The 25508-nt window shown below is 36.2% G+C and overlaps 1 protein-coding gene across 4 annotated transcripts in view; it reads right to left on the reverse strand.

Moving 5' to 3' along the window:
- Positions 1–1853: 1853 nt before the first annotated feature.
- The window catches only part of NUDCD1 (NudC domain containing 1), a 37016-nt gene continuing 13361 nt past the window's right edge, over positions 1854–25508 (reverse strand). For all 4 annotated transcript variants that reach the window (XM_014879345.2, XM_014879346.2, XM_088178348.1 and 1 more), the window contains 8 exons: positions 20068–20253; positions 18150–18330; positions 15511–15696; positions 12888–13095; positions 10670–10814; positions 9240–9365; positions 7431–7590; positions 1854–6196 (listed from right to left, as the gene is read on the reverse strand). In XM_014879345.2, the coding sequence (XP_014734831.1) occupies positions 5904–6196; positions 7431–7590; positions 9240–9365; positions 10670–10814; positions 12888–13095; positions 15511–15696; positions 18150–18330; positions 20068–20253 (1485 nt within the window). In that variant the 3' untranslated portion in view covers positions 1854–5903. The remainder of the gene's footprint in view (positions 6197–7430; positions 7591–9239; positions 9366–10669; positions 10815–12887; positions 13096–15510; positions 15697–18149; positions 18331–20067; positions 20254–25508) is intronic.

Raw genomic sequence — 25508 nt, forward strand, 5'->3', positions numbered from 1 at the left:
ATGTAACAGTATCCTTGCAATAAATAAAGCATTGAATATACCTCCACGAGGACTTGTCTTTGACTCTGGTGCTCCCCTCTCATCTGAGAGTGTTCAGTCCAGAGAAGAGATGGCTCCAGGAAGTCCTTAGAGCACCTTCCAGGACCTTAAGGAAGCATATGAGAGAGTTGGAGAGACACTTTGGACAAGGACATGCAGTGACTAGGACAAGGAGTAAGGATATTAAACTGAAAGAGGCAGGTTTAGATTAGATATTAGGAAGAAATTCTTTATTGTGAGGATGGTGAGGCACTGTAAGATTGCCCAGAGAAGCTGTGGCTGCCCCATCCTTGGAATTTTCAAGACAGGTTGGATGGAGCCCTGAGCAACCTGGTCTAGTGAAAGTTGTCCCTGCTCATGGCAAGAGTGTTTTAACTAGATGATCCTTAAGGTCCTTTCTAACCCAAACTATTCTGTGATTCTATAATGATTCTGCACAGATTCCCATATTTTTACTATTTTTAGAATCTGAAATTGCAACTCATTAAAATGTCATCAAAGCATTTTTTTATTTCTGCTCAGATGGTCACCAGCCCTTGATCAAATCAAGAGCCTGAGTTCCTGGTCTCTTTATGAGTGGGTGTATCCATCTCGTACCTCATGCCCATATTTTAGACACCTCATATGCAAGCATAATTCAGTTATTCAGAAAATTCCCATAAATTGCTCAACCTTAAATTACCATAAGATACTCCACATTTATTAGAGGGGACACATGCAACAGAGAGAACGAGTAACTTCAAAGAGAAAAATCATTAAAGGCCAATCAGCTGCAATTTCAGTGCTGAAAGTGACTGAATTAGTATTCAGTAGGTCTTATTTCTTTTCCCTCTAAACATCATTTGTTCTGATAAAAACAAATGCTTATCACTTCTGCATCAATTCTGCCAATTTGAGGCATCTACTCAATACTTAGCCTCTGAGCTGTTTGAGTAAAATGAAATACTAAGATATTTCATATTTAATCCTCAGCAGAGGAAACTACCATAGGATTCATGACTGATGCTTTCACATCAAGCAGTTATCATGACATTACAACACACGTATGGCAGATTCATGAACATGTTAATAAATAATTTAAGCTTTACTGTCAGTAAAGTTAAAAGATCATCCTCTCCAAAAGCCACCCCACCCTCCCCAGTACCTTAAGGCAGTCTGAATTCATACGGGTGTGTGCATATACAGATGAAATTTCAAATGTACATTCATAGTTAAGCCCTGCACATTCAGAATACAACTAATACATTAAGAAATGTATTATTGGAATACACTACTAGAAAGTGTATATTCACCACAGCATAATGAAAGTCACGTTCTAAAATGATTTATTTTGTAATATTTGCTTTCCTGTGTTTTCTTCTTGAGAATTCCTTGCAACTGACATTAGATTGCAAAAATGCACTGGAATGGTTTATAAAGGATATTTTGCATAGAGCATTAGATTGGTAAAGACTATGACAAGTATGTTCCAGGTCTGCATCTGAAACTGTTAATTAGATCTATTTTAATCCATATCCAGCTACCACTTCAGTTGTGTAAAGAAAGTTTTTCAGAAGTACCTGAAACCTTTTATAAAGAAGAAACTATTACTCCAGCAAACACTTCTCAAAGAAAAAAGGACTATACCTTGAGTTTGAAATGATTGCAATAGCCTTGACGCTTGGCTCTTCTATGGCAAAGATGTTATCTTTAGACCTTGCTGATTTTTATTCACAGCACAAATGAACTTGTATTGCATAGGGAAGAGCAGAAACAAATCCCACCAGATTTCCAGAAATATGTTAGAAATGGCACATAGGACTGACGGCACAAAATTTTAAACCAAAATTTTTTATTACATGGCTAATATGTGATTGACTGCAGGCCTCAAGTTCATTTAACCTGCATAATGAGAATAGAAAACAAAAATTGACAGAAGGCAAGGAAATGAAAAAGTTCTATTGGCTCATTATTGAAACAAAGCACAAAAAAATGAAATAAAATATATGCTTTAACCTTGTTTGTTAGTTCTCATAGGATCTATTGTTTCATTTATGAAGAGCTACTTTTTGACAAAGGACACACACACACTCCCTCTTTTCCTTCACTTTCCTGCAGAAAGCACCTGTGTTGAGGTAGGGGGGAAAGGAAGGGAAGGACAGATCTCTCTTTTGCATTTAGAAGGGCTTGTCCAGATCATTAGGGTTTTGTACATAAAGAAGACACAGTATCAGAGGCACAGTGTGCACTTTAACATAAGAATACACCTGAATATTTATCAACTCCCTCCAGTAACTACCTCTTTGTGTTGGCAGAAATGGAAGATTAGCAAGGGGATTTCACAGAGATAAACAAGGAGTGCAATAGTGCATGTCTTGGCAACAGCCCTGGCCCTGCAGTGCAGACACCTGCTAGAACTTTGTCCTAGCAGAAAACTTCTTAACACAAGTTTTATTTTAAGGAATTTCTTATTTCTATTTTTATTTCAGTAGCATGGGAAGGCTATGCATTTGAAAGTAATATAAATCCTTTAAAATAATCTTAAAATTTTAACATTTTTCCTATTTATTTAAACTTGTAGAATACATTATGCATTCCAAACATGCAGTCAAGAAAAGCCTTGAAAAAGAATACTAAAATCGAATAATGCAGTAACAGCCAAGCAAGCCTGTAATAGACAAATATTTTCTCAGAAATTCTGTAAACAGATTGTGATTGGGACCTCTCAGGAAGAACTGTCTGGAAAGTAAGATTTCAAGAAACAAAATCCTAGCAAAATTGAAGCATGGTTGTCAGAAAACCATCTCTTTAAATATCCGTATTTTATACTTTGTATAAGCCTACTGAGGATATGCTGAACAAATAAGCCTGAAGAGTAACTGAACACAGAAATGGAAATACTGATTAGTGTCTCCTGGTGGCTTGCAGCCATTTAATTATTATAGAACGTTTGGAAAGGGACCTTAAAGATCATCTAGCTCCAACCCCACTGCCACGGGCAGGGACACCTTGCACTAGATCAAGTTGCTCAAAGTCCCATCCAGTCTGGTGCTGAGCTTCAAGGGATAGAGCATCCACAACTTCTCTGGGCAACTTTGTCCAGTACCTCACCACTCACACAGTGAAGAATTTCCTCCAGTATCTAACCTAAACCCACTCTCTTTCAGTTTAAAGCCATTATCCCTTGTCCTACCATTACACGCCCTTGTCCAAAACCCCTCTCCAACACTCTTGCAGGTTCCCTCTATGTACTAGGAGCCTGCTCTAAGGTCTCCCAGAGACTTCTCTTTCCCAGGCTGAACAACCTCCACCTCTCATAGACAAGGTGCTGCAGCCCTGTGATGATCTTTGTGTCCCTCCTCTGGACTTGCTCCAACCAGTCCACGTCTCTGTTATGCTGGGGTCCTCAGAGCTGGATGCACTTCTCCAGGTGAGCTCTCACCAGAGCAGAGCAGACGGGCAGAATCACGTCTCTGGACCTACAGGCCATGTATGTCACATGAGGTAGCCCAGGATATGTTTGGGTTTCTAGGCTGCAAATGCACACTGCTGGGCCATGTCCATCCTCTCATCCATAAGCACCTCCAAGTCCTTTTCTCCAGGGCTGCTTTCAATCCATTCTCTGCCCAGCCTGCTTTTGTGCTTGGGATTGCCCTGCCTCAGGGGCATAGCAGCTTGCTGTGCAACAGCACTCCAGGTTCCTCAAGGTAAAAAATAATATAAATAACATGCTTGACTATCATAGAAGCAAAATAAGAGAGAGACTACTTGATACATTTTTCCTGGGAACCATGATTACAAACAGATGAGTAACATGGAAAAGGGGTGAACCTTTTCCTGTGTTCAGTTATTTCAGATAACTGTGTTCAGTTCAGTTTGAGATGCAAACAGGACCTCCCTTGAAACAGACACACCTTTGGAATGTGAGTTCTAGTCACTGCATATTCTAATATCTCTGAAGAGATAACCATTTTGCTGTTTCCTCTGTTGCAGGAGACAGCAGAGCATGTTTCCAGATATGTAACTCACAGGAAGAAGAATTTGACAAAGAACAGCTGAAATTCTCATCTATATTGAAGCTGCCTGCAGAGGTGACAGAAGCACGTTGACTATGATTCCTTTACTCTTTCATTCCTCCATTTCCCAAATACCACATTCTTAACTCTGCGTCCCCAAAGATTAAACCCCAGGTTACTAAGTAATATTCATATACATCTAAAAGCACTTATAGGACCTCTGCAGGAATTATACCACCTTGTTTGACATTACTGGACAATAAATAAAATTTAGATGCAAAACAGTCATGCAATAGTAATACATTCACTGAGCCTTTCCAAAAAGCATTTTCAAGACAGTTTTAAAAGGACAGAATGAAAAGAGGTTTACAAATCCAGTCTGTTTTAACTTACCCAAGTAAAAGTAAAGAAAAGCTCTTCAATATTGGATTTACAATATAATCCTGCTGTGAAGAGAAGGAAAATCAGGTCCCTTGAAAAGCTTCTGCATTTGCAGGGTTTTTGCAAGCCACAACTGCTTGCCTCCCTCTTGCTATTTAATCAATTCACTGATACAAATCTGGAGAATTTACAGGAGAGTCAAAACAATCACAACTAAAGAAACACTTATTCTTCTCTCAAAAGATTCTTACAGAGTTCTAAGATAATATTGGTAGGGAGATGCAAACTAAAAGACTGTCTGTATTTGTGCCTCTCAGTACTTTGATGACAGCAGCTTTCCTGTCAGTACACAACATGTCAGGCATTCTTTGTTATGGATTTGTAACCCAACTATGAAAAAAGCCCAACCCAGGGTGGAGCTGTCACAACTGACTCTTTGGTTTAAATGTATTGATAATGCCAATTTAAACAAAATTAAAAAGACCAAAGAAAGAAAAATCTTCAGATACAACTATTCAACTCAATTAACCACACCAGTTTGTTAAACCAAAGCATCCTCATTGGCCTGAGTACTCTTACATTGCAAATATATCACGTTTTGACTTAGGCATCACAGACAGAACAGTTAAGTGACAATGCAGCATTTACAGTGGCATCTGAGGCAGAAGCAGCACCTCTGAGTGTCCCATCCCACGTTACAATACCAGTGCTTTTTCTGTCAGCCATTTTCTCATTGTAAATGAGTCACTTGAAGTATAACGTCAAGTGAAAATGGCACAACTGAGAGTATGACAAGACCTTAAGTAACAGCACTGGATGTATAACTGCCAGCTATATATTGACCCTTATTTTCTTCTGGAAAAATCTACTAAAGCTTATTCTAGAAATGTGAACAGATTTTAATGTAAGTATAAATAAGTCCCAAACCAATAATTTAAAATGTGCATATACAGTAAAATTGCTCCATTTAATTACCTGTATAAGAAACATAATAACCCATTCATTTCACTCACATTTCACTCAAAACTACTGAATGTCAAAATACCAAATCAGTTTTTTGGTCAACTGGAGATTTGTTTTCTTTATGATACATTCTACTTTCCACATCGTAACTCTTTATCTGACTACTTTTTCCATAGGTTAACAGTGGAAACAGTAGTGAATTCTCAAAACTCAGAAGTACAGCAAAGTCACTTGGAAAAAGCAATGCATAAATCTATTCACCTATGTAATAGCAGCATTTGACAATACTTTGACAAAGATGTTAATGCAGAAGACATTTTCCCATAGCTCTGAAAAAGCTTACTTCCATAGCAGCAAAGTCAAAACTCACTTTCTTACAGAAAAATTCTAATGAAGAAATTTGATTCCCCTATAAAACATCCCCTTTTTGATTTTCAGCAAATTGTACTGAACTTGCCAGACTGCCTACCCATTCACTTCTATAACAAATTGTTAACACAAACTACAGCAGAGCACACTGAATAATTAATTTCCAGAGTTCACCTTTATTAAAAACAAGGTTTTTGTTGTGAGAACAAATAATCTCTCACTTGTAGCTTGAAAGCCTAAGATAGGATCATTGGATTCCAGGGTTGCTACCAGCTGCTTAGCAACCTGTCCTACTTGTCTCCCTTCCTTCCTGTTGTACAGAACTGTGGCCAGAGGAGTCGGCTGGCGATAGATGAAAACTCGTCGCAAGCACTCGCAGAGAGCAGCGTAGGAGTAATCTGGAGCACAAGCCATGAACTTCTTGTCTTGCTTTGATGCTTGGACATAACCTATATAGCCCAAAATCAAGTAGAAGGGATAAGTAATATGTGGGTTTCAACAGGACTTTAAGTGGCTGATAAAAAACCAAGCTTAACTTAAAAAATAGTATGCATTTTGTAACAAGAAAGACCCCAAAACAAACAACAACAACCAACCAACCAAAAAACCTCAACATCAACAAAAAAACCCCAAACCATCAAACCACTCTTACTATATAAGCCAGTACTTTCTGAAGGGATGCATTAAGCAGTTTAATGCCAAAATACAAGTCTCATGTACCTCATCCTTACCAGTGTTTTGGATACATATGTACTGTGAGATACTCTTCCCTGGCTCCTTTCTGCCTCACAAGGTCTTTCATTTTCTCAGCTGGATCATAAGGTCACTGACATGGTCTATATGGGGAATCTTGGCCCAATATTAGTAGTCTAAGTAGAATAAATGTCTTCTCTCTCCTCATCTCCCAGTGTGTTATTACATTTAAAAATTAGGATTTCTGAGCCTACCTAATCTTGAACAGACACTTAAAACTTGTCTTCTGTTTAGAACTGACTAAAAAATAACGAGTTACTTTTTAACACTGTAATTTCTGTTAGAAATTACTAGAAAGAAAAATTACTCAGAAGGAAAAAAACCCTCCCTTTTCCTCTTTCATTACAGGACTCTAGTATCAGAGTATTCAGACTGTTTTCCTTTCATAATGCTGTAAAGGGAATTGAGATAGCTCAAATTGAGATTGGGAATCTCTGCAAAGTGATCTACCATCTTTCTGCAAGGTTATTTTCTTCACTTCCCTTGAAAAATGCATGCCAATGGTTATCACATGGGTCAACAAGACAGGAAAAATCTAAAGGTCATTTATTAAAATACCTTAGCATAAGATTACACACACCTAGGCATATAATCAATTAACTGCAGCTATTGCCCTGACAATGTCTATGTGAGTGTTAAGGTGGTGATTACGCTTTTCAGTCTCTAACTTAAGGTCACTTATCCAAGGAACTCTCCTTTTTACTATGCAGTTCTGTGCTTACATCCTATACATGGTCTGAAAAGACTTGTTTTCCTCCCAGGGCAAAAACATTTCATTTCTATATTCTATGGTTTCCAAAATTAAGCTACCATGCTGCTATCAACAGAATTATAATAACTTTCAATTCAGATTTAAGTAAATGAAATATCAACATGAGCCATATCAGAACTATTCAGATAGAAAAGTCTCAGAGGTTTGGGACATCTTACCTAAAGCATTGAAAGTTGCAATGTGTTCCCACATATTCTCTGGTTGGTCAGAGTGAGGCTGCCAGAGAAGAGCATCAACATCATGCCTCAGGCAGAAGCATGGCATTTCTTTGGGATTCACAACAACTGAGAAAAGATACTGGTTGCTTCCAAGATTAATCTGAAAACAAAACAAATACAAAATATTCGAAGCACAGAAAGCAGATTCTGTTACACATACTGCCAAAGTTAGATGATCAACAGTTTTATGTTTGTTACTTGACAAAATGTTTGAATACATTATGCTGTTGATCAGCTCAATACACCACAGGTGCCTTACACATTTCAAGGAGATGCAATTAAGTTTGTTGGAGTAATATTCAGAGAAACATTATGTCCACTACACAAGCAAATGGGAGTGTGTTTTGTGCAGAAATTGTTTTCTAGCATATATCCTAACCTATAACTTCTCCTTAGGAAAAGATTCTCTCTAAGTAATCACATCTGGTTTTCTGCAGGGCTAACAGGGAAGGAAATACTGTCCCTCTTAGGTAAAAGTTGACAAACAGTGAAGCAAGGATTAGTTGGAATACTAAAATTATGAAATGCCAACATTTTCTAATTTACTCACAATCAAGTAATTACTAAATTTCAGATTCTTCAATAAAAATGTTTGTAGGAGCTGTGGGTAAAAAGCCCCATTTCTAAAGGAAAAGGCCCCATAATTGCTAACAAGAAACCCCAAACAACTTGAAAGAATAACTAAATCAAAGTGAAAATATATTCCTGTATGCTGAAAAATATACTGAAATATTCACATTTCTACGTAAGGACCAGTACCACAAGTTCCCAAAGAAAAGGTTGAAATTAGTATTTCCTACCCACAGTAACTGTCCTTTGACCATAATGCTTTAAACACATTAACCTTTGAATGACTTTTATGATACCCATTTTAGGAACTCTTTACAAGCACCTTGCAGTTCAAAATTGCTCCACAATATCTTGCTGCCTGCTAGAAAGCAGCCTTTTGTGATCCCATGAGCTCATGTTCCTCTTGATCTATGAAATGCTTCTGGGGCATTTCTTACCCTTCAGTGTGAGAAGAAGTAGTTTAGGCTGAGTTATTTAGGACTTTATCCAGTCTGGCCTTGAAAATCTCAAGGACAGAGGTTGCACAACTTACTAGGCAACCCAAACCATGCTACAACCACGACGTAGTTTTTGCTTTCATCCAATTAAAAAAAAAAAAAAAACCAAACACAAGAACGAGTTAATCTGTAATGTTTTTCTATGATTTTGTTGTTTCCAACTCTAGGCAACAGCCCAGATTGAATCTGTTAGTCAGGGTTGCTTATAACCCAGATCAAGCCCACTATTGAAGCATTTTGCCCCCAGTCTTGTTATTTGCAATGTGATTGACAAAGAACTATTATCTATACTCCAGCTTCTTAGTAAAAAAGATCAGGTTTCTACCAGGCTGTCTGAAAAATTACTGAAGAAAAAGCAAACTAAGTCATCTAAAGAATTTTATGCCACTGAAAAAGATCTTTTTCTTATAATTACTTTGATATAACTTTGTTTTTTCAAATGGCTCACTTGTGAAAGCATATGTATTTTTTTGAATCAGAACAAAAGGATCTTTGTTTTTATATTAAAATGACACTGAATGACACATATGGATTGACAATTTCTGTTGCTACTGTGATTTGATATTGTGGGAGAAATTTATGTGATTTCAACAGTCAGAACAGATTTCTGTACTGATAATAGAGGTCAAAGTCCAAACAAAAAATGTTTTTAAGTATTTCTGTAATAATTTGCAGTACTTACTATATGAGTGACTTTCAAGGTATTGCCATCAAATCTGCACAAGCTTGCACCGTCTTCAAGAAAAGCATCACATTCTTCTAACTCTTGAGCATTACAAGGTGGGTTTTCCTTTTCGGGGTTTGGATTCTGAAAAATAAAAAGAATTAACTACACTGAAAATCAAAACTACTAAAAAAAATGATTAAAAAACAAAACAAAATAAAACAACAACTAAAGAACAATTGAACATGAAGAATTATTTGCATATCCATACATACTGAAAGATTAAGCTATTATGTACTAACTTAAAATTAATAGAACAATTTCTGCTGTGGAGGACAGCAGTTGTAGGTGCAATAAAATCAATTTCAGTTTGAGGAAAGGTACGTAAGCCACTAAAACATGGACAATAAATTCCCTTCTCTAAGTATCAAAAGCATCCAGTCCTGAAAACATATGCAAATTTAGTAAATGTACATCAGTATAAGACTGTTTCAGCTTGCCATCAGTAATGCTATTTAAAAAATTAATTAATTCATTTTATAAGCAGCTCTAAACACAAGACACATTTTAGTTTTGCTAATAATAACTTTAATTTATTAAAATCTATTTAAAATTAATGAAAAGTTATGATTAAAAAATCATCACTTTAAGCTCAGTATGAAGTACAAAAGAAAATAATTTTGAAGTTCTAAATCTATGGTCACAAGATATAGCACAATATCTTGCTCACAAATACTGAGGGAGAGAGGAGAGAAATAAATTTGGATTTGGAGTACTATATAGAATTTATTTTAATAACTTTTCAGCCTTATTAATAACAAAGTAATAATCTACACCAAATATATCAAAAGCCACAGGGAGGAACACTTCACAGGTTTCAAATGAGATGCCATTTTCTAATTAAATCAAGTATCAAGTAAATAGCATCTAAAAATCATGTTTAACTTTAAGTAGACTTCCTTCATAACAAAAATACCAGGAAGTTCATGAGTCATGTTTTCAGTTTCCTAAGTTTTCCTTTCAAACATGTCATTTACACTCAGTGTGTATGTCAAGTACAGTATCCCTAGGAAGACAGTATAAAAGTTTTGCTAACCTACTGATAAACAAGAAACAGACATCTTTCAAAATCATTTAATTAATTGCTTTGAAACAAACTGCCACATCCTAAATGGTGGGAACAAAGTTTATTTTCAATGTTAAATCAGGCTTGTGTTTGGTGCACAGACACCATCATATAAGTTAAATTCAGTCACTGTTGAAGATGGTTTTACTCTTCAAAGTACATTCACAACTCTAGTGCCATTAGTTTGTTGCAGTTTCAATTAAAAATGAATGAATAGTAAATGAACTGATGAGCTGGGTCAATGCAGTGCAAATTAGAGTATCAAGAAAAAACAACATGCAAAAATACAAAAACTGTGAGTGTTTGATTCTTTACTCTTTACCATTACTTCAGAAGTAAGATGCATCAGGCTTTCAGCTATTTCAGAGCATTGGGAAGGGTCCATAATGAATTCCCCTCTTGTGTCACCAATAATTAGCTCTGGCCACCGGAATCCCTCATTTTTCTTAATCAGAGAAATTTCCAAGCTAAAATGCAAAGAGAAGACAAAGAGTAGCACATGAAAACACTACATCCATTTGTCAGATTCGTCAAAAAGCTCTAAATGTAGGTAAGAACACTTCTCTTCAAACTGAATTAATAATGAAAATCACATAACAGAAACTATTAGCATTCAAATTATAAAATAAACTATTCTAACAAAAAATATTCTGAAGAAAAACAGCCCAAAGATGTGATTTCTAATACACAAACTTCAGGGTTTTCAATATAAGTGTATTTTACCCTGAAGTAGTCTCATTAAAATATTTCAAATATGGCAGGAAACCACTTGTAAAGTAATCTATTCAAAGACTCTCAAAATTTTACTACAGAGGTTTACTTGAAACATAAGTGGTAGTTCTTAGGGCTACTTAAGTGTGCCCTACCTCTACGTAACATCTGGGACAAAAATATTTGTATTTTATAGACCTCAGAAATACTGCACCAATTAATTGTGTATACTACCTATCTAAAACCATATCTCAGAAGAGACAGTATTTCCATAACATGTGAAAAAAAAAAAAAACAACACAAAACAAACAGAACCCAGTATAATCACTAAACTATTAGGAATAACTAATTAACTAAATGAAAAATAAGACACTGCCCAATGCACCAACATAGTAATTCCATTTAAATACTGTGTTGGACAAACACATAGATATAAGATAAAACTGAAGTCAGTTTTATTATACTCGCTTCTTACACACACTTCCATGTTCTCCAGCAATGACAGCTGTAGTGTTCCCGACAGAAAATCCTCTAAGTTACTAACTACTGCACCATAGCACCAACTATTTACTGAATTCTGAATCAGTTTCTGAAGCAATTACACTGGTATAAGGAAAACCATACTTTTACAGAAGACATTTGGAGCAAATTTTTGACTTTTAATCAATAGATTTATAGCAGCACTGCAGTATGAACATTAGGAACTGAGTGCAGCTTACTACATTGAAATATGGAATTACTCTTTCTCATTAAAGTAGAAGGCTGAGATTCATGAAATAAACTCATTTGAATGAGTAATTAAAAAAAACAAGTTATTAAGCTGAGTTATTTTTCAGCATGATACCTAAAAACCAACAATCCCACGCATTCTAATCACAGTCAAATTTTAATATACAGTAATAGTTTAATCTATATAAAAATATTAGTCCCTCTCATTTTTTTTTTTTAGAATTACTGTGCTTTACAGGTAATCTTTTGGAAACTGTAAAAAGCCAACCTTATCACAGCTTGAAAGGTAGCCTTTCTTTTAGATAAATAGCTATGAGCCGTTGAGTGGATCACCTGGTGGTGTACATGTTTCTTCCTGAGTTCATTAAAGGTGTGAATATCCCCGAGAAAACTAGACCAGAGTGGGTCAGTGAAAACGTGGCTCAGCCCAGGCAGAGTATGAAAATTACACAATGCACAAAGGAAAATCTGACTCTGTTTTAGGGAGCTCTGAATTTTTTTTGCACCCCCTCCATTCTTTCATATTTTTATTTCAGAATGAGAAAAGCATCTAAAAGTTACTTCTCAAATAAAAGCAGGAACATTTCTATTTGAGGTCTACAATATGTTAAGTTCACACAGATTCATTTTCTACAATGCACATTAATTTTTTTAGGAAAATATATTAAGGAATTTATAAGTCAACCCTAAAGAATACATTGTATTATTACTTAAATGCTTGTTTGTAGAAAGTAGAAGAGAAACTAACACAAACAACAAGGTACATTCAGACTAATCAATATTGAAACAGTGAAAAAAATAATTGCTGAACTAATTGAGTTTACTCTTCTTACAAATGTATGTTTAACACTTTTATATTGGGTGGGGTTTTTTCCTGGAGAATAACTGCAAAAGGAAGGGATTACTCTCACAATTAGATAATAAAGAAACAGTACTGAGACAGCAAAAACAGTGAACTGTTTTCAGGAGAGGAGACATTCTTGCAAGAATGGACATGGAGTGTAGTACTAAACAAGACCATCCCAGAAGGGCCAAAAGTCTGGTATATGTTTTGAAATCAGTTCCTATCAATAAAAAAACCTAAAAAATATATACAATACCTTTTGTCCTCTTTAATTACCCACGTGCAGCTTTCATGGTCCACAGATGAATAGAGCTTTCCTTCCATCAAAGGAGGCTGGTCTTTTAGTGTAACACATATATTATCAGGGGAAAAACGTATTTTTATGTCATCTTTTGTGATGTCTTGAGGCAGGTGAATTGTTATAGTCAGATCATCTTCAGTCTGCTGCCAGTAGTAGAGAGGGTCTGCAATTGGAAACATTCAGCAAAATACAAACTAGGTTACAAGGATTACTGGATTCCACAGCATTCAATGCTGAGACATCTGGAGTTTTCTGAAACCTTTTGAAAGAGTCGAAATTAACTTTTACTCTGAAAAATTTACACAAAATATATTCTGATCATAAAATGGAGAAACACCTCTTTAGTAATCAAATTTATTTGTGTCCCTCATTTTGAAAGTAATTTATATTCATGTATATAATCAAATATGCTGATAGACAACACAACAGGCATTAATTATTACTCTTAAATCTATTGTAACATTATGAAATTGGAATGCAAAATGTACTTAAATACAGTAAAACATTAATGATTAATAATTTGGTTAAGGAGACATCAGGTGCAGTATACTGTGGTACTTGAGTGCATCCAGAGGAGGCAACGAGGCTGGTGAGGGGCTTGGAACACAAACCCTGTGAAGAATGTCTGAGAAAGCTGGGGTTGTTTAGCCTGGAGAAAAGGAAACTCACAGGTGACCTTATCTCTCTACAACTTCCTGAAAGGTGGCTGTAGTCAAGTGAGGGTTGGTCTCTTTCTCCAGGCAGCAACTGACTGAACAAGAGGACGCAGCCTTAAGCTGTACCAAGGGAGATATAGGTTGGATATTAGGAAAACGTTTTTTATGGAAAGAGTGATCAAGTACTGGAATTGTCTGCCTGGGGAGGTGGTGGAGTCACCATCTCTGGATGTGTTTAAAAAAAGATTGGATGTGGCACCTGGTCATGGCATTTGGCCATGGTTTAGTTGAGGTGTTAGGGCATGGGTTGGACTTGATCATCTTGAAGATCTCTTCCAACCTAGTGATTCTGTGACAAGCTACTGCATGGCTAGAAGCCATTCAGAGATGTGAACGCTTTTTTCTTATACATTTTGCCAGAAGCTTTGCTGACTACTCAACAGACATGATTTTATAAGACTAAGTAATCTTACTCTGCCTCAGCTAATGGAGATGAAATAAAACTGCTTGCCCAAAGGTAGTGACTGACTTTTTCTACTGTGTCTACAATCTGTCTGATTATTAAACTGCTAGAAGAAATGACTTTTTAAGAAAAATGTTTATACAGAAGGAAGGCTATGACAGCAAGAGTGGGTAATGCACAGAAAATACAAATACAGATGAACATATTTTCTAAAGAGCAATCTTGTACAAGTTACCTCTCTATGTTGAGAAAAGGTAATATATGGGTTCCCCTTGAAAGCTCTCAAGTTGTCAAAACCCAACCTAATATTCCACTGATCAATGCCTCATACCAGCAACTGTGACTCTGGAAGGACTCTTGCACTGTTCCCCTTTGCCACAGCTGCCCTGGTTGCAATGGATCAGTCACAGGTGCAAGAATTATACTTCCCCAGAAACTATTACTACCTGAGACATGACAGCCTTCAAAATTCTAAAAACTGACACAAACTGTATCTGATATTGAGTCCATTATGCCTGCAATTTATATAAACTGTGCAAATAAAACTAAAGCCTACATTAGGTTTAGCAAAAGGCAACTGCATTATGGTGCTCAGTGTACTGAAGAACTCCTTTACCTCTAGTTTATATGCACAGACTACTCTTAATAAAATTACATGTACGATATCACATTGCCACAGTATTTAACATTAATATATTCCAGAATGTATTAATTTGATCCTTTTGTATTGTTTTCCAAATAGATTTTCACACTATTGACAAAGATTGTGCTATTATCCTTCAGTTAGAATTTGTTCACCAACCAATGTCTCATATGCAGAAACAGAATAATCCAACATAATTACATAAACATAGACATTACAGAGCTTAGTGATACTTAGGAATAAACATCTCTATTAATTGGTTTTTACATACTTAGTTTTGTTTTGATTGCAAAGAAAAAAAAGTATGAATGCATTTTGTCAACGTTTTTCTGAACTGCATTCCCATTGGAAAAAAGAGAATCTTTTACAGTAGTCTCATTCTTTCAAAACAATTATTTAAATTTTAAAAAGGCAGGAATAAATTACATATCAAAAAGCTTTGTGATGAATAACAGCCTGGGGAGGTCAATGACTCCCATCTAGGAAGACTGGTTTCTTAATCTGAGTACTTCAGACAGATGCCTAAATTTAGGCATTAGCAATCCAACTAATACAAAAACTTAATATACCTCTGTCTGCAAAATAACCTTTTTCTTAAAACAAAAAAATTCTTTAAGTGTATCCTATCAAAAAAAAGCACCTAATATAGGTTTATGCACAATACAACTTCCAACAGTAAAGGCAAACAAATAAAAGTCAATCTGTCCATAAGATAGATATAAAATATTGCTAGAGTTTCCAAACAAATGCTAAACTAACAAGATATCTCCCAAGTCAAACAAGAAAGCAGCCTATCATAACCTGTCAGACTCTTACCTTTCCTTTCATTTGATACTTTTGCATCATCATTTTCTTCTAATTTGTCACTTTCACTTTGCATAAATGTGAATGGTTTGTGGGAAACAATCATTAGACCATCACCACTTGGCTCTATTGCTGCATAATGGGGGACTGATTTTCCTTGCAAAACTCTCCTTTTAATGATTTCGTATGTATGATCACCTATAAAATAAAATTTTTAAAAAGTCATATTTCTAGAAGACAAATTATTATCTAAAGAACTCATTACATTTAAGAATACTATGCAATCCGACCTGTTCAATCACAGTTACCATGGTTTTCCAATGAGTTATACTGGATTGATCTAAGACTGTCTTTTATTCTCACTATGTCTTTGCTGAGCACAGCTAGCCCAGCACAGCCTCTATAAATAATTTTTTTCTTGTAGAGAAGGTCAGGAGAAAGCTAAGCATGTCACATTTTGTGAATCTCATAAGGCAGCATGGTGGTTCCTCATTTCAAGCTTTTACAGCAAGTATTCCTGAAAGTTTGGTTAATGAAAGAAAACCAACTTTGAAAGGGTAAATTTTTGTTACAGTCCTCTGAAGTAGCAGGGAAGATATGAAAAGACCTAACCACTGCCCCCATTCTGATTTATTTTCATACTTCTATTTTTTGTTCTTTGGTAACACAACAGTGGTGAGTGTGATCCCTTTGTCCAGTCTGCCAAACAGGGCAGAGATCTCACATTTGTTGGTGTCAAGAGACATAACCATGTTTTAAGGCTTTGCTTTGATGAAGCACAGATTTGGAAAATTTAAGAAATGGCTTGCTAATTAGCTACTAGAATCTGACTTGATAAACTGCATCCACAGAGTTTCAAGGAAAAGCAAGCAACAGCAATTTTCTACTGATGAAAGAGATTGTAAAGTATTGTAATACCTCAAAACAGCTTTTATCTTTTAGACTGGTTCATACATCAGTCTGATTTGTGAGATTTTGTTTAAATGAAATCAGAATTTATTTCTCTCTTCATAATTAAAGATTGCTCTGAATTTTGTTATTTGCATCTCGGCTGACAGTAATTTCACAAATTTTCTATTCCCTGGAAATGCTGGAGAACTGGCCAGACTTTCGGAAAGATTTCTAAATGCACTTATAGGGATTCCAAGAATATTTGTCATAAGTTATAAAACATACAATGTAAAAAGAGTTTTTAATGAAAGTGTACAATATTAAAAAAATATAATGAAAGCCTGTGTCGGTCCTCTCACGACTAACAGTCCTCAGCTTTAGAGCGGCAGTGTTACTGATTTAGCTTTTCTTCTAAGTTATAAACAGTACTGTTCAGAGGTTTCTTTCTCTTGTTGAGCTGGGCACAAAAGCATAAGGCAGTTGGTCTTGTGGCTTTCTGAGAAATATCTCCATCATCCAAGGTTTCAACAGCAGAAAACATAACTAGTGAAGGGAACACAGCTGGTGAAAGGGCTGGAAGGAATGTCCTGTCAAGACTAGGTGAGGACTGCAGGCTTGTCCAGTTTGGAGAAAATGAGGCTGAGGGGCAACCTCATTGCTGTTTAATCTTCCCAGGGAGGGGAAGTGGAGATAGAAATGCTGAGCTCCTCTTGGTATCCAGTAACAGAACATGTGGGAATGGCTCAAAGCTGCACCAGATGAAGTTCAGACTGGACATTAGGAAGCATTTATTTCCTGAGAGGGTGGTTAAACACTGGAACTGGCTTCCAAGAGAACTATTCTATTCTATGTTATCCTATTCATACTGTATATGTAGGAGATGGAAGAACAGTAACATCACAGTATGCCTGAACTGCTTTAGTTCAACTAGTTAGAGATCTTGTTTCTATCAGTATCAAAATTTTATTTCCTGGAACATAATGAGCAAGACCATATCACAGTTATTCCAAGAAGTTCTATTAATTTAATCCACACACTCTTTAAATTAGACATTGATGCATGGGGTCTTGTATCCTTTATGTAAATCATATTTAATGTACATATATATGGTCATACTGAATATATAAAGTATAATTTGTCAAACTTTATTAGGATAAAATATTAATTGAAAGGTATTAATATACTAACTAATATGTTTCCCATGTGTTGGTCTAAAATTGATGGAATAACTTAATATTCTTATTACAGGAAAACCGAGAATATGCGGTATATACTTTTTATGCCATAGGTTTTACATTTATCTCATACTACTTCCAATCCCACTACATCATTAATTGGAAGCTAAAAAAAGCAACAACAAAAAAACATAACCAAAGACCCATATCCAGCTGTACAATACATAAAAAATACAACAGACATTAGTTAGAAATAGTTCCATATAATCTCAATTTTACAAGACCAAGCTAAACAGAAATTGCATTTCATAACATTCAAGTAAAGTGCTATCATGTTTTCTAATTGTCTTAATGACACAATTGCAAAACTTTACTTCTTCCTGTTTTCCAAACGTCTGTCAAAATTTAGGTTTATAACCAATAACCTGATCTCAAAATAAAAGAAAAAATTACCTATGGAAAATCTAAGCTAAGGAAAAGAAATACCAGAACATGTGGAAAAATAACTTCTAAGACAGAGAATAAAAACCATGGGTTTTTTTTTTTAAACATTACTCACCAGTAATATAAATGTAAAACACTTACCCTCTTTTCTTTCTGCAACTGTAACCCATTCCAAGGTAACATGAAATCCACTTCCTTTTGTATCCAGGTCATCTTTTTCAACCCTAAGCAGCAGCACAGCTAGTGAATGTGCATCAGATTTTATAAATGAAATACTGTGTGCTACAATAAAGGGACTTCCTAGTTCTTCATTAAACACAATCTAGAAGACAAAAATGTAATAAAAAGTCAGACAGTTAAAGCTGGAAGCCTCTCTCTCTTACAGAAAGCAGGAAAGGGTTTCAGTGAATCTCAAATCAGCAACAGTTTGTCTCCCACAAATCTCTGCCAATACGAACCCACAAATGTCACACATTTCTGGTTCCTCCTGTGGCTTTCAAGCTACTGTACTGAAATGTTTTTAAACATTGTTGTTTAGATTAAACAATTATTGTAAGAGCCCATTAAACAAAGCACAAAGATCCTCAAATCTGTCTGTATTGTGGCTGTTTAGCACTGCAATAGAGGTACAGCAACTGATGACAACAGGGTTCATAAACACTGACTGTCAACTGGGCAGTCACATTCAAGATGAAAATGCAGGCATTTCGCCAAGGCCTTCACTAGTTCTCTAGACACTTCAACATTATAAAAATCTTTGTAGACCTTGATATATGCAAACAGGAAGACATAAAGGTCCAAAGCATCACTATCAGTGCTCAATCATCAAACATGCTATTATTAGCTTTACAAAGAGATCCCATTTTCTTCCTCCACGATGTAAGAAACAAAAAGTTATAATGCAATGAAGGAGAATAATATTCATGCTTAGGAGAAGCTAGGGTTAGAAGTTCTTGAATTTTTATTTATGTACGTGGATTGGGAAAGTCCATCCAATATTTGGATGTGTAGTCTAAGTAGGTAGGATACATAACTATTACTGACATATTGAAAGGCTAATAAGCACCACTGTGAATATAAAATGACATTAATTATGAACTTAAAGTTATAAAATTCATTAATTCATGAAAATTTATATTATATGAAAATGATTTCATTAATTTCATATAGAAAGACTCCATATCTTATAGCATAAGACATTTGGTACTTATAGCTGCAAGTTTTAATTCTAAAAACCATATTCCAGCTTTTTTCAAAAAGTACTCATTCAGCAAAAGAATGAAAATAAAAACAAAATTAATCTGAACAACAGAGAAGAAATGTTATTTGCTAGAAGATTAACATGTGAAAATGCAAGCACAAATGGAAGAATAAGTTACAAAGAATTCAAGCTGCAGCGGTTGAATGAATATAGACTCAATGCAGCTGTTATTACTGAAACTTGATAGTTTCAGGTAGAAAACTGATAGAAACCTAAAGTTTGAGGATTTATAAGGTTGTGATATTAACACAACTCTAAACTACTGGGTGCTGTACATACTCAACAAGACAATTTAAATGGTGACAAAACCTTAGATATAAATCTTGTATTTTCATGACCCTAACAATTTCAGTATTACTTATTTATGTGTCAGCATTCTTACACAGAACAGAATAAAAATCAGATGGTATTTATTACCAAGCATCTATAAACAGGATGATCAATTTCCTTTACTGAACTCTCAAAAGATGTATAGAAAGGAGCTAATCCATCATATTGAAATCTTCCACTACAGTATATACACCTATATTTCTGCCAATACTAAAACATCTGTGGTTTCTTAGGAAACTACCATCTAATAAAGACAAGAGATGCAAAATACAGGCACTTTTTACCAGACTCATCTCTCATGAACAAAGAGGAACTAACCACAGAACATGAGACTCACAGCTTCAGGTAGAAATGCAACAATCATATTTGTTGTGTCCAAGGAGGATAACGAATACCATTATTAATGCAGTTAGATCACTTTGACAGGGATATGTGTACAACTCCTAAATACATTATTGCAGGACATACCTCCCACTTTTCAGATGCACTGTTTCCACGCTTGCCTGATTTAATTAAATACAGTCTTCCTGTACCATCAGAAAGGGTAACCCACGTGGAGGATGAGAAATGCATTGAGGCACAAAGGCGATTATCACACGCAGTCAAGTCTGTAGGTAGCCTGAAAACTTCTCTTGGTTTTTGTAGAGCAGTGTCCTATAAAAAACAGTCATGATCTAAGACTTTATGAAGTATTTATTAATTTCAGTAAATATTACAGGCAAATTAAGAATGATAAACCTCAGTACCAACGTACCAGTTTTGTGTATCATTGAGAATATTTGGAAAAAAGTGGGTAGCAAGCATAATTCCCACAGATGTGGAAAAGGTGGTGGAAATTCATCAAACTGGTTTCTATGTTTCCTAACTGATACTTCAGCACTTTTTTCTGCAATTTTAAGCAGTAATTATATTTTGCATTAGTAAAGGCTTTTATTTTCCCCTAGTATTTCTATAGAATAATCACTTACCTCAAATAATTCAAGTCCCAGGAAAAACGTGGAGAAAAAGAAAGCCACAGAATTGTACTCAAAATAGTACTTAAAATTTGTAAATTTACCCTCAGTCAGTTTGTGAAAGCTAAGCAGGAGTGTTGGTCTGCTGGAGGGTAGGAAAGCTCTGCAGAGGGGTCTAGACAGGCTGGATTGATGGGCCAAGGCCAATTGTATGAGGTTTAATATGGAAAAGTGCTGGGCCCTGCCCTTGAGTCACAACCCCAGACAACACCAGAGGCTGGGGGCAGAATGGCTGGAAAGCTGCCCAGTGGAAAAGGACCAGGAGTGCTGGTCAACAATGGCTGAACATGAGCCAGTGCATGCCCAGGTGGCCAAGAAGGCCAATGGCATCCTGGCCTGTATCAGAAATAGTGTGGTCAGCAGGATTAGAGAAGTTGCTGTCTCTCTATACTGGGCACTGGTGAGGCTGCACCTCAGGTCCTGAGTTCAGGTTTGGATCCCTCACTATAAGAAACACACTGAGGGGCTGAAGTGAGTCCAGAGATGGGCAAGGGAGCTGGGGAAGGGTCTGGAGCACTAGTCCTGTGAGGAGCAGAGCAACTCAGGGAGCTGGGGTTGTTTTGCCTGGAGAAAAGGAGGCTCGGGGGGGGGGGACCTTATGGTTCTCTACAACTATCTGAAAGGAGGTTGTAGCCAGGTGAAGGTTGGTCTCTTCTCACTAATAACTAGTGACAGGACAAAAGGAAATAGCCTCAAGTAGCTCCAGGAGAGGCTTAGATGATATTAAGAAAAATTTCCTCACCAGAGGGAAACAACCCTGAAACAGGCTGCCCAGGGTAGTTGGTACAGTCACCATCAATGGATATATTTCAAAGATGTGTGGATACAGCACTTAGGGACACAGTTTAGTGATGGACTTAGCAGTACTGGGTGACTGGTGGGACTCAATGATCCTAAAAGGCTTTTTCAACCTAAATAATTCTATGATTCTACTACACGTCAGGAGAAGTTTATTTAGCATCCTGTTGCAGTGCCTCACTGCAATCCTTTTTAAGCTGAACTACAGACAGCTTTTGAGTAGAAATAAACAGACACTATGGTGAACAAATTGCACAAACAATAAAATTCTTCAGTGAACAATGTACAGATTTTTTTAAAATTATGCATACCACTATATTTACAAAAAAATGAAAAACATTATTTCCTACACTATTAACTTACAAATCAGCTTGATCCAGTGACAGTGCAAAATGGATATTAGATTAACAATTCCATCTATGTTTCTAGTAGTTCCCATAAGTCCTGCTTCAGTTCTGTGTTGTGTTCTTAATTTCCTACTAATTCTAACAGAAAAAAACCTGCTTTCATGCTGAAAATTTTATTTCCAACTGTTTTCATTAAGTACAGCGGCATGTCTTCCAGCATATCTTTTAGGGATTATTCTTTATCCTCTGCTTTCACTCTCACATACAGCTCTTTCTTTGCTGAATAAGGCTTTGTGACTGACTTTCTGCTCACTATTTGGTTCATGAAATGTCAGCCATGCTGCTGTCTGCTTAGTACTAAGATTTACCTCAATCTTTTGTGTTGAAGTAATCTCTGAATACTCCAGAGGCATGTTAGGTTAAAAGAAAACACTAACAAAATCTTTATGATTTGAAAAGAATTTGGCATCACAGTTTAAAAACCAGATCAGCTACTTATGAAGTAGCTCAGGCTGCAGTATTTAAAGCACTAACAAAATATTCTCACAGAAAAACATAAGATGCAATTGGAGATTCAGCAACATCTCAGTCACATCTCTATAATCTTTTAAGTAACTGAAATAGAACTTAATAATTTGAAGTTTTTCAAGTGAACTAAGAAGCTGTTTAATAAAATGGGCTGGCAATCTGTCACAAGTGGGGTCCTTCAGGGATTGATACCAGGCCCCATGCACTGAACATCTTCATAAGGTACCTGGATGATGGGACTGAAAGCACTCTCACCACATTTGCTGATGATACAAAACCAGGGGATGAAATGGACGTGTACCTACAAGGGAAAGCCATGTGGCACAGAGAGCCTGGAAGAGTGGGGCAGCAAGAACACTGGGAAAATAAGCAGACAAGCACAGTCCTGCACCTAGAATGGAACAACCAGAGAGCTGAGAACAGGCCAGGATCTGTGTGGCAGGGTGAAGCCCTGATGAAGAGGACCTGAGGGCAACAGGAGTAACAAGCTGACCATGAGTGAGCAGTGCAATGCTGCAGCACCAAAGGTAAATTGGACTCTGGGCTGCATCTGCAGAAGTATCACTAGCAGAGAGAAGAGATGTGATCATCCCACCCTACCCAGTGGCTGTCAGGCCCCACCTGAAGCAATGTTTAAAGAAGACATGGAAAGATTGGAAAAGGTGCAGAGGACAGCCAAGAACACCACCAAATGACTGGAGAATTCCCTCGTGTGAGAAGACTGAAGGAGTCAGGCCTGTCTCCCTGGGGAAGATTCAGGGGAGAACTCATCACAGTGTTCCAGGGCAGCCACAAAGAGATCAGGGGCTCTCTCTTCACAAGAGGTCATGTAGAGCAGACAAGGGACAACAGCTAATAGTTGCAATAGGTGAGGTTTCATCCAGACATAAGAGAAATTTTTACTATGAGAACAATCAATGCGAACAACCTCTCCAGGGACATGGCAAAAACTCCATCACTGGAGGTTTTCAGGACAGAACTGGACAGTGCTAGATAGCCTCATCTAGGCTCCTTTTGCCATGAAAGCTTGGACTATATGATCTTTTGAGATCCCTTCATCTGTGCTGTTCTATGATTCTAAAATAAACAAAAAAAATTTTAAAAATCCAAATCCACAAAATATTTACCACCTTATCCCTCTTACAGATTCATAGATTGCAGAATCTGATTTGCAGTCTTCAAAGAGGTCTTCCAGTAATTACAAAGAAAAGCAATTCCTGTTCTTCTCTGTATTTTTGGAGAAACATTTCTCAGGAAGTTATGGTCATTTCCCCTAATTTCACAGAGGGTTTGTATCATACATGAAACAAAATTAGACACAATGGTTTCACAGGTATTTTATAAGCTAATGTATCTACATGTATTTGAACAATAAAATTATTTCTGAAAAAAGATGTACTGACTGACCTTTAGAGATCACCCTTTTTTACACCCAACCTATCTTCTTAATCCAACAGCAAATAGACCACGTTGAGAACATAAAAAATTGTTATAGAGCCAATGAAATTATTTTTTTATTTTACTAGGCTCATTTCCAGTCAGTTGATCTACAATTACTTCTGAAGATCCACAAGTCAGAAACCTGTTTAACAAGAGGGAAATTCTTCCCTTATTACTAAAAATCAGCATTGCTGTCACTAAGATGAAAATATGTTTACAAAGAAATGTATTTGTAGAAACAGATAAACAAAATTTGAAAGATATTACAGGGACAGTTTTGAAGATACTGACAAGTATGTAAAAGGAAGCACAAAGAGAAGGATATTTTTGTATTGATAACCTGAGTGGGAAACAAGTAATTACTGATTCTGTGACACAAAATGTTTCTTAGTCTCAGGCCCATCCTTAACATAGTAAGGCATGAGACTAAGAAATAATGAAAACATTCAAAATTAAAACTGTGTCTCATTACAGACCTCGAATATTCAGCCACAAATCATTTAAACATCTTGTCCTTCTATTTTCACTCAATCAATAGCTTGGAGGGAATAACTTACTTCTAGCAAAAGAAACTTAGTCATTCTGCTCTGTGAAATAAGACAGTCAAAAATATACATACAAAGGACTGTCTCCAGGACTGTCTCCAAAAGAGTCCTTTGCTCTTGGGCACGTGAATGCAATACAGAGAGAGCACACTGTGCATGCAAAGTGTGCAGTGGCCTCATTTATTAAGAATCCCACCTTGGAGGGCATTTCAAAACCTTCCTATTTTCCAGATGTTAGTAAAATCAGATGTGCATTTAACACATGCTGAAATGTAGGCAAGAGAAATTGCATTTGGGTAAGCACCAGTTTAATAAGCAACGGCAAAAAAAGACCAGATAACAAACAGATAGCCTGCTTGCCTTTTGGGCCTACTTAAATTCACATTAGAGATTACTGTGTGCTACAAGAAGATTATGAAACCTGCAATGGAAAACCCACAAATTTTTAATTATTAGAAGCATTCAGGGTCAGTTTCTGGAGTCAGCTGTATCACTACAGCCCTTGGACTACTCTGCTAATTTATAACACATTCAGAAGGGGAGAATGAAAGATTTAAAAGGAAAAAAACCCAAATAAACCAAACCCATAACCCAAACAAATATCACACAATCATTAGATACAATGAATATCGGCTTCCTCATATTTTATTTAACTTTTAGATTTCACTGAAAGGCAGTTTTTTCCCTACAAAGTAGGAAAGTTTTCCATTGTAACTAGCAATGATTACTGAGCCTACAAAAAAATGTCAAAATCCTGTGTATCTTACCATGGCAAGAGGAAGCATCATTCCTCTTAACAGTGACTTACAGGGGTATACTATATAACATTACAGAAGACCACACTTTTGTGAGCCTTCAAGTGAATTTCAACAATAAGCTTCAAATAGTTTCAGATGCAATTAAAATAAAAAAGTATCAACTATTTAATCTTCTAAAGCTCACATCAGATTTATCAGCATCGAGCAGGAATTTCAGAACTCAATCTCCTGAAAAAATGAAAAATTATCTTTACTACAAAGCCTTTGTTTCAATAGGCAAGAAGGGAAGTTATGCACAACCTTTCTGTTCACTAATTCAACTTTAGGCATTTATTAGAACAGTCTCTCATCTCATTCTGACAATGGAAAGGATGGACTTCCTTGAAGTTGAAACAAAACCTCCTCTCAATCCCTTGTGTGAGATTATCTTTTTGACTGTTTCTTTGCTCACCAGGTGGTTAACTGGGGTAACAGTAACTC

The sequence above is a fragment of the Sturnus vulgaris genome, chromosome 1 (assembly GCF_052056855.1).
Source record: "Sturnus vulgaris isolate bStuVul1 chromosome 1, bStuVul1.hap1, whole genome shotgun sequence".
In the NCBI taxonomy this organism is placed as follows: Eukaryota; Metazoa; Chordata; class Aves; order Passeriformes; family Sturnidae; genus Sturnus; species Sturnus vulgaris.